General features: G+C 35.6%; 1 protein-coding gene across 6 annotated transcripts in view; it reads right to left on the bottom strand.

Annotated features, from left to right (window-relative positions):
- Positions 1-4,445: 4,445 nt before the first annotated feature.
- Positions 4,446-11,013, bottom strand: part of LOC110029298 (aldo-keto reductase family 4 member C10-like) — a 29,953-nt gene continuing 23,385 nt past the window's right edge. For all 6 annotated transcript variants that reach the window (XM_020731533.1, XM_020731528.1, XM_020731530.1 and 3 more), the window contains one exon: positions 4,446-4,839. In XM_020731533.1, coding sequence (XP_020587192.1) covers positions 4,582-4,839 — 258 coding nt within the window. In that variant the 3' untranslated portion in view covers positions 4,446-4,581. The remainder of the gene's footprint in view (positions 4,840-11,013) is intronic.

Raw genomic sequence — 11,013 nt, forward strand, 5'->3', positions numbered from 1 at the left:
AATAGAAAATATTTTTAATTTTTAGTGCACATTTTTCTCTTCTGTTCACTAAGCACAGTAGTATTTTTATTTTATTTTTATGAATTTTCTACACTAAGATATGTATTTTTAATTTTTTTGTATTTATTTAATTCCAAAATATCCTATTTATCTACTTATCTGAGTCGGCGTTGCGTCATCCTCCGCTTCCCCAAACGTGCATGCACAACATTTGATTGACAACACTTTACACATCAATTGGCCACGTGTCTCGCAGTTTCCATTTTAAGTCCTCATCCGACGCGATATGTTCTGTCCGTTTGATACATGCGGAGATGGATGGCATATGTTCATTGTCCTCAATCGTCCTAATCTGAGAAACGTCCATGTTCTAGATCTAATATCTCCCTTGATTCTCAACCAAATCACTTAGGGTTTGTTTCTACACTTCATCTATGTGAGGCAACCTATCTATGCAGTCAGTTATGTATGAAATACGAGTTCGCTTCACAATAAATGAAACTAATGCAAGATTTATAGATTTCAAGATATTATTTTTCCTAAGAGGTGAGGCATCGATTAGGTTGGTTGGAGACGATTGCCTTGGGTCCACGAAGCTACTCGAGGTGTTGCCTTGAGTTGAGACATAATATAAGTATGATTTTGATCCAAGGGTGACTCGGGCTTAGTCTAGGACTATGTTAGGGTGCTCGGAAGAGGGGGATTTTGATTGAGGAGATGGTTTTGAAATGTGAGGAAGCTTATTGAATGGTTAATTTGAAGCTTTGAGAAGTTTGGTGAAATGTCTAACAAGGTGCTTGATTTAGGTGGTGAAATTGAGCTTGGAAAGTGGGAATGGGTGTCTAAGGATGATTGAATTGCACTTAGGATGTTTGTGTAAGCAATTGGGTAGATTTTCTCTTAATTTTTTTCATGATCTCCAAATTTGGTCGTGAAGGGGGCTATTTATAATTTTGGCCAAGGGGGAGGCCTCAGGCTCTCATTGGCTGGTGCAAGCAAGCTGAGGTGGAGGGCTGAGCAGTGCAATTGACCAATTGAAGCTTGCAACATTGGATAGGTAGAATTTTTGGTTTAAGCCATGGGTGGCCATCTCAGTTTGGGGTTTTCCAACACTAGGACGGCCTGCCAAGTCATGGGTGGTGACTAGCTAGCTCAGAGAGGTTAGGGAAAGGTTTAATTTTGATAAAGCTTCGAGTTTGATGGTTAATGGAATGGGTAAGAGAGTTAACAATTTTTATGTGAGGGGTTTCTATGATTCAAGTGACCCTTAGTCCATGGCCCAAAAGCGGTTCGATGCTCGGATTGATTTTGTAAGATCATAAGCTTAGGATGAGTTGGGGTAATTAGAGTTTAATTAAATCAAAAAGTTAGAAAAAAAACTTGGTTTTGGGCTTAAAATGGGGTTTGTGGTTGGCTTGGTCTTGGATCTAGACCAATAAATGGTTCAAGTTGGCCTAAGGGAATTTCATGAAAGATTTTTTAATCAAATTTTATATAATTGGAATGATTACATTGCTCAATTTGATGGAATTTGGAAGTGGGGTTAATTTGGGCATTTTATTTGGGCTTGGAGTTTGGGCTTGAAATTGGGTCTAATTGGGCTGGGATTTGGTTCTAATTGGGCTTGGACATGATGAAATTTGGTGTGGATTTGAAATTGGAGGAGTTTGAAATGAATTTTATAGGAATTGGGGGTGATTTAGGACTTTGGGCATTTAGGGGCATTTTGGGAATTTGTGTGAATTTTCGTGGATTTCGGTGCAACTGGGGTTATTGGGTGGTTGGGATTGATTTTGGGTATGTTTAGAGTGAATCTGGAGGTTTTGGAAATTTTTTGAACATGACGGGTATTTTGGGAATGTTGGGTGGTTTAAGGGTATTTTGGGAATTTTGGGGAAATTGGGGTACTTTGGGTAATTTAGAGTGGTTTAGAGTGATTCAATATGATTTTTGGTGAGAATTTGAGAATTTGGGCAATTTTGGAAATTTTTGGGTTCTCTGGCCATTTTGGTAGTTTTTTTTAAGTTTGGGAGTAAAAAGCTAAAGTTGTGAGTTTTGGTGGAATTGAGGGTCATTGGGTATGCTAATAATGAAATCACCCTTCTTATGCCATGAGACCAATGGGAGAGCCCATTTTGGATCCTCCATATGTTGGCCCTAGCCACCTTATCCAACAACTAAAAGTTGGGACTAGCCACATGAGTTTCCAAAAGTGTGCGGGGATAGATCAAGTGCAATGAGATTTTAGGGTTTTAGGTGTGTGTGAGGTTGTGATGAGCTTGTGTGTGTGTGTAAGGTTGTGACCAAGACCAAGTCACCCAGAGTTGTCCTAGGCCTAATTAAGCCTATATTAACTCACTTTCGAGTTTCCACATGTTGGTCTTGACCATAGCAAATGACATTTAGGGGCTTGTGATCACCAAGGTGGAACTTCACAAGAGGAGTAAAGAAGTGTTTGAAATTTTTATGTGGGAGGGTTCCATTTAACAAGTCCTTTAGGATAGTCAACATGAAAGTTCTAGGGCTAGATCCTAGGCTCCTAATAAAGAAGAAAAACTAGACCTCATCAAAAATGAGGTCAACACCTGCTCTTGGGTTTGTGGCGCTTAGGCGTCAGATTTTGGCGTCTAGGCCCTAGTGCTCAATTTCTTAATTTTTGATTTTTAGTGAAAAGTGCTACACACCAAAGGTTTCCAGACACTAGTAGGTTTGATACAACATCATTTTAATAACTTATCATCTTCCAAAATTCTCCCAACTTTCATTTACACGGACACTCGACACTTAAATATGAACAATCCAAGCAATTCAATGAACCTAAACACGTCGACACATAATTAATGATAAAGCACAATAAGACCTGAGGTATGTTCATACTAGTTCTCATCGCATCTCCTTTATTAACATTTGATAACACTCGGAAGATTGCACAGGTAAAGTGGCAGCATTACGAATTTTTTGTAGGGTTAATCCCATAGACATATTGGCTCATGTATTTCAAACACCAAATCTACCCCGTCCCAAATTTATGCGAACTCTACGATTATAAAGGTAATTTTGTGCAACTTCAGTTACTCACAAAGTAAGTCCATATGTGTTCCTAAGTGAGTCCCTGGTCAGACAAAGAAAGTAACATGTTTTATATGGACCTTTCTAATGTCCACACTTGACATGCCTCCAGCCAACCTGAAGTCTTGTTGAGATTAAAAAGCAGTGAACTCGTGAATTCCCTACTTCCAAAAAACAAATACATTCATGAGCATCTCGAGAGCCAAAAATATACCTCCTCATGACAAATATCAAACCAACAATCACTTATCAAACTCACAAAAACAATTTAAACACATAAGTACATACAACAATTCTAAACAAACAAACAAACATAAATCCTACATAAATTGATACACATATATAAAAAAAATAGACAAACAAACACAGAGGCATACAGACATGCAGACGTGTAGGCACCTACAAGTCGATGTTCAACACAAAATCAAAGACTCCTATATATTAGAGTTCAACACATAATAGCCACTACTCGCTTTCATCATTAAGACTATCCTCCCCTATATTCTCATTCATCTATTGGCAGTGCACATACAGATTATAAAAATGATAGAAAGGAAATTCTTCTGTAGAATCATCTAAAAACCACTTGTTTTTCTTATACACTTTTATTTGTGCCTCCTAGAGCTTTGCAACATTATCTACATGAAACTTAATCTGCTAGTCCAGATGTTCAAATTGATCAGAGATGTTAACTCGGATTTGAAAAATCGTCATTTCCTCCTATATCAGTCCAGATGTTCAAATTGATCAGAGATGTTAACTCTGATTTGAAAAATTGTCATTTCCTCCTATATCTTCATAATCTTTTCTGTTATACTTGTAATGCTAACAACTCATCGTGGTCATGACCGTGATATGTAAGGGCGAGAAGATGGATCCATATTAAAACTACTACCATGCCCCAGTAGACTATCAATGCTATCACACATCACAATAAATTGATTCATGGGCTTATATAGAACCTTACAAAAATTATAAATAAATTCCTAAACATCTTCTATTTATAAATAGAACCCTACAATAAATATTAACAGTATTTTAAAAATCTTTTGTAAGTGTGATAATCATAAAGCATTTAAAGTACATCACAAATAATTACAATGTTAGAGTGGACTTTACGAAAGCGTGGGTTTGGGATAAAAACCCACTAAACCATGCAACGTGCAAGTAATAAAACTGTGGTCTCGGGCGAACTTGTAATTTTTGTTTTTTTGCTGTTAGCTTAGAAATATTATAAAAGTTGTGAAAGTCGATTAAATAGGCCTTATTTAAAGCCCTTAATCGGCGTTGTTCCTGGAGACTATCATCTACTGCAAAAACTTTTACCAACGGAAGAACATGAACCAGAAGGTGCCAATCTACAGCACAAGCCCCAATACCAAAAAACAAAGAAATCAAGCATATTCATTCATTTGACATATGTACATCACAATAGCATAGTTTAGTTTCAACAGATATCTCTCAAGTATATGTATCTGCAAAGATAATACATTATGGCAAGCAAGCAGAAAGTCAAGAACTGTCTTCAGTGTCATCTTCAACCTCATACACAGCCTGAAGAGGACCAGCAGCAGAAAGTAACCCACTTTCAGGTGTGTTAACCGGCCAATTGCCGAACAGGCAGACCTGCGGCTCTATTCTGTTCAGTTGATTCCATTCTTCGTCAGACAACGACCAGTCAAAAATATCAATGTTCTCCATAATTCTATTAGGTTTTAGGCTGCAAGGGAGGACACTGGTGCCTCTTTGTAATCCCCATCTCAAAATCACCTGCCAGATATAGAGCTTTGTAAAGTCATGATTTTATAATCATAAAAAAAACAGAAATTAAAACTAAAAAAAAAAACATAGAAATTTCAAAAGAATGGAAAATGAAATCTAGTATGGAACAATAATATTGATAATCATCGAAGGAAAAAACCGAGTTCCCCGAGTTCTTTGTTGATCAAATAAAGTCCTTGTGTACAACTCCACGTCACTAACAACAGGCCAGCATTTTTTTAGAGAAAATACGAGAGGGAGATTTGCATACGTACCACAAATTATCAATCATCTAAACTTTGATTTTAATATTGACCAACACATACATTCTTAACATCACATCAGAAATAATAATAATAATGAAATTTATAAAGTAAAATACACATTACTATGTATATATTTTCATGTAATTGTCACATTGAAGTGCACAATAAGAAAATATTAAAGTTTAGATAGATAAATAAATACAAATTGTGTGGTATGCTTGTGAACTGCCCATAAAAAGCAATGAAAAGGGATTTGAATGATCCGATCCTTTTATTAGAAATCACACAGTAACATTTCTCCAATGTAGAGAGATAAGACTATATATATCAAACTCTCACTATATGTCCACATTGGTAGGAGCTTCATCCATTGGACTGACTATAAGAGGGAAAAAGAGAGTTCTAAATGTAGAAATTAAAGTAAAATCCCATATTATCAATAGCTTAAAATTTTAATTGAAGTTCTTCAGTAGATCATCAACAGGAACCATCTTAATATCCTTGATGATATAAGAAATAATATTCAGGTTCTCTTTAAATGTACATCTTAAGAGTACCAAGGATAGAGAAAAAAAAACAAACTCAAGACCGAACCAGAACCATACTGACATAATATACCAAGGATTGTTTTTACAAGGACGAGGCATAATACGCGAGGAAAAAAGTACGGCTAATTTTATGTGGTTAAAGTGTCAAGAATTACAAAGTAACTAAAAAAGAGACCGAAAAATATAAAAGTAGAAGCACAAAAATTGATGTTCTTTGAAAGTGCTACACCTGATGTGATAAACTATAAATATCTATAAAAATGCATGTGTTAAAGTCACTCATATTGATAATCATAATCATTTGATACTCTTTGAAATTTTTTGTTATCTATATGGTGAATTGTCCTAATTATTGTTCATGCTGCATGCTTCATTTTCTTTGTCATTTATGCTTCTAAAAAATAGTTTATGTTTGGTCGCATCACCGATTTATGTTAAATAGGACTTAGTAAATCAAATTTATTAGATTCATTTTGACGTAGAAAAGCTTCGAAGCCACGGTCACAAATCTGTCTGCGAATCGAATTTAATAAATCCGGATTAACATTAGGTGATGGAGGAACGCAAGGAAAAACAGACAGAATGTGAGAAAATTCAATTTAACGGAGCGTTGAATTTAAGGTTCAGATTTTTTTTTTTTAATTATTGACTAGATTTAAGCTAAGTCCATTGATAAATCCGTCTATTAATAGCCTAGCAAACACCGCCCAAGTTTGATGTATCAAATTCACCCGTTGATAATTTTATATAACAGGTTTCATTCAGCCACTTGTACGATCGACCTCACATCATCATAATTTTCATTTCTAGATTTCTATTTAATATTTTCAGTTTTACATTATTTTTGTATATTCTCTTTTGAGTTTTGGATAGTTCTTTATTATGGCCATTCCAATTTTGCATCAGTCAATTTTATTTTTCTTTCCATTATATTAGTTGAACTCTTATTTATGAAATAAAACTTATCATTTATTATTTCTTTCCATTATTATTTGCATACTTTTCCTTTGAGATACAAAACATGTTAAATTCATTAAATCATGCCCTTCATTTCTGTGTGTACTGACTTTTGAACCTAGGGTGTGGTAGAGTGATATCAGAGAATGTTTTGTATTCAACATCCATTGTCCTTGCATTTCATATACCTTATCTTCTCAAGATTGGGCAGAGGATGTGTTATTATAGTTAATTAGTTTTTTAGTCAATTTTGATTTCGTGTATGTTTCAATTGTTTAGAGAACTCTTAAGAGAATAGGTGTTGCACCAGCTCTTGCAACAAAGTTCCAAAAACTACTATAAAAATGATACATATCCCCAAGGGTCCTTGCTCCCGTAACACCTGTCATACTAATCATGCTCAACCCATTGGGGCTACTACAGTGATAAAACAACTATCATGGAGATGGTGACACGAAACACTACCCAAGCACTAAAAGCCAGAAAAACCGCTCAAATCAAGCAAGCAGTTCATTTGATGCAACAACACACTAAATTGGCTTTGCAACCAGCTCAAACTGAACCACCTGTTGCCACCATGGAAGCTCAAGCTAGCCAACATGTGGTGATGACCAATGGGAGTGTCATGCGTCGAGTGATGGACTTGTTTTTAAAGATACACCCTCCTACTTGCAATGACATGGTGGATCCGATCGAGTCTGACGCATGGCATTACGATAATGAGAAGAGACTTAGAGGTATAATGTGCCCTAAAAAACTGTAAGATGGACATTGCGACATTCTAGTTGCGTGAAGGCAATGATAAGTTGTGGGAGAGTCGCCACTGCAACACTTACGGATCAGATCCAGTAATTTAATAGGTAGATTTCAAGAGACTATTCATGGAGAAGTACTTTCATATGGCGAACCGTGCCAAGCTAATGAGTGACTTGAGGATGTTGGAGCAAGAAACAAAAGTTGTTTGAGAGTACGAGATGTAGTTTGTTAAAAGCACATTTATCTCTTATATTGGCCAAGACAAAGATTAGAAAATCTATCACATATATTTTGGCCTACAAAAAGATATTCAAATAAATTTTTCTGCTATCAGGCGTACTTCCCACAGAGAGTTGGTTATTAAAATCGTGATTGTGATCTTGTTATCAATGAACTGCATATGCCTGCTACGCTCATCGACAATTGTGACATTGTTATTAATGAAATGCATGTCTACTACACTTGGAGTATTCCCATAAGTTGAGTTGATGCAATATTAGGTGTGAATTTGGGAACCAATTTCTTTCGAGTAATATGTAAGTACATATCTGAATTTTTCTTTTCTTCTTCGCTTTCTCTTACGCTCGAGTATATCACGCAATTTTCTTTCCCTTCCCGTTGTCACCTTTCATTTAACGCACTCGTGTGATCTTCTTGTGATATTCCTTTCTTTTTTTTTTATTTTGTGCTTGTTGTCGAACCGCCTCTCAACTCTATTAAAGGGAGATGAAGGTTAGGGCACCGCAAACCTCCTCCTCACAGCAACCGATTCTTCTTACAATCATGATTAGAGCCTCGCATTTAGCCAAACCTTCCCTGAAGCTAAACCGTAAGTCACCTACCACTCTTGCTTTCAGCTGCCACTGTCGTCTCTTGCCTTGTGCACGACCAACAACTGTCAACTACAATTGGGATTCTCCCCTATTCCATTTCATGTACACACTTAGTACATATCTTATTTCGGTATTAGTTATATAATCATATATGTATATTATTTAATATAATCACGCTTTATATAGTTCTATTAAATTATTAGGTATTATTAATTTAGTTGATAATTATTTTGATTAATTATTTAGGTAGGCAGTGAACTTGAGGTTAAAATTAATTATCTACCTATTATTATCATTATTAGTGTAACTGCTATGATGATAATGATTATTATCTTATAGTAATAATATGTCAATTATGTACACCTAATTTAATAAGAGATTAGGTTTGATACCTTTAATCATATAATTATTTACATTCTAAATTTCAATTGATGTGGGACTTACAAGTTACGGTCGGGTCATTCATTAATAAATTTGAAGGTTGACATTCATCTTGAGATAAGTAATTGTTCTTATTATAGGATAAACATATCCATCTTAATTAGGAGTGTTATCCATGCAACTTTTATTAGATTCCTAGGTAATTGTTGATTTGTCAGTTGTATCTTTTAAATTATGTAAATATAATTACAATAGATTATTTATTATTCTTTATAACTTACATAAGTAATTAGTCTTATTTTATTACTGCACAGACTCCTACATAATTACTTGTGCGTTGTATTTCTAGCATTTATTATATCTTTTAAAGTCTTGATGTGTTAAATCATATTTTTACAAATTTATAATTTTTTTTGTTCATACTGTATGTCTTATTCTCTTTGTCATTTATGTTTCAGAAAAGAGTTATTTAATGAATTTAATTTATCAAACTCATCCGTCGATATTTTTATATAACGGATTTCATTCAGCCACTTGCAAGACCAGCACCCTGGATCAGGCTTTCCCATTCTAATTTTCAATATGATATTTTTGTTTTCCAGTAGTTATCATGTTCTCTCTTTTTTGTTTTGGATAGTTATTTCTTACGGTCTTTTCAATTTTGCTTTAATCAGTTTTGTTTTTTTCCCTATTGTATCCATTTAGCTCTTAATTGTGGAATAAAATAGTTCATTCATTATTTCTTTTTGTAATTATTTGCATATCATTTTTATCATTAGAATACACAAGTTAACTTCATCTCATCATGGCATGCGTTGTCGGGGTATAACTTCTTCCAAACCCGAGATGTGATTGAATGGTATCATAGACAATGGTATATATTCAACTGTCAATGTCCTTACATTCCATATCCCTTGTCTTCTTACGATTGGGCAAGAGTTGTTATTCTAGTTTGTTACTTAGTTGATTTTAATTTTGTGTAAATTTCATTTGTTTAGAATAGCTTCAAAGAGAAGATGTGTTGCAGTCGCTCTTGCAGTAGGAGTTCCGAGAGCTACTAGCTATTTATCCCTAGGGGTCCTCGCTCCCCTAAACCCCATCATGCCAATCTTGATCTACCCATCAAAACCACCAGAGCACCACAACTTAATATAAAAACTCTCTTGGAGATGATCACACAGAACGTTACCTAAGCACTAGAAGCCAATATGGCAACTTAAATCGCACAAGCACTTCAAGCGATGTAACAACCACTCAACTGGCTCCGCAAGTAGCTCACAAGTACCACCAACTGCCACCTTGGAAGCTCAAGCTACCAAACAGTGCTGATGATCAATGGGAGTGTCATGGATCGAGTGATGAACCAATTTTTTAAGTCTCTTCTATCGTCAACTGCACAGTGGACCCGATCGAGAATGAGGCATGACTTCATTATATCGAGAAAAGATTGAGGTATAAAGAGCTTTGAAAATTGTAAGATGGACATTGTGAAATTCCAGTTGTGCGAAAGAGTTGATGATTGGTGTGAGAGTCACTGCCACAACACTTTCGAGCCATATACAGAAATTTCGTGGGCAGATTTCAAGAGACTATTCATGGATCAGTATTCCTATATGACGGACCGTGCCAAGCTAATGAATGACTTGAGGAAGCTGAAGCAAGGAAGCAAAATTATTCGAGTACGAGGCACAACTTGACAAAACCGTCAAATTTATTCATTTGATTGGCCATCACAAGAATCAAAAGATCAAACACATACTTTTTAGCCTACAAGATGATATTCGAAGGGATTTTTTTTCAATCAAGCGTATCACCTACAGAGAGTTAGCGGATTGAGCTATAAATACCGAGTTGGAGCTTAGTGCTTGAGAAGAAAATATTGTCACAAAATAAAAGAACGAAAATGCTCAAAATTAGGAAGGACCACAAAAGAAGCACCAAGGAGATGATCAAAGATGAATTCTAATTGCCCTCGCTGTAGGAAGAGACACCCTAAACCTTGCAACCTAACCATTGACATGTAATTCAACTGTTACAATACCAATCATAGGATCAAAGGTTGCCCTTTTTCAGCCCAAACTCAGCCTCATTAAACCAGAAGACCAACTTCACGAAAAATAAGAAGTGGCATAAATCTAATAAAGCTCAACACCAAAAGAAAAATGACAAAGGACAAATAAAACAATACTACTTTCAGCCTAAACAACAATCGTAGCAAATGATAGTGCCTCAGTCATACCAATCCACATAGAGCGCAGTACAAGCAGCACAGCCAGTCATCACTGACGTATCAATCCCCATCAATAGTGCAGTACCGATCTCAGCAACCTCAGGCTTCAAAGCAGCCGAGGCAGTAAATTTCACCTTGAGCATTTGGTATGACTCAGCAAAAAGTCATGAAGCTCCTGACATGCTAACAAGTGTTATATATATATATATATA

This window comes from Phalaenopsis equestris, unplaced genomic scaffold (genome assembly GCF_001263595.1).
Source record: "Phalaenopsis equestris unplaced genomic scaffold, ASM126359v1 Scaffold000557, whole genome shotgun sequence".
Classification (NCBI taxonomy): Eukaryota; Viridiplantae; Streptophyta; class Magnoliopsida; order Asparagales; family Orchidaceae; genus Phalaenopsis; species Phalaenopsis equestris.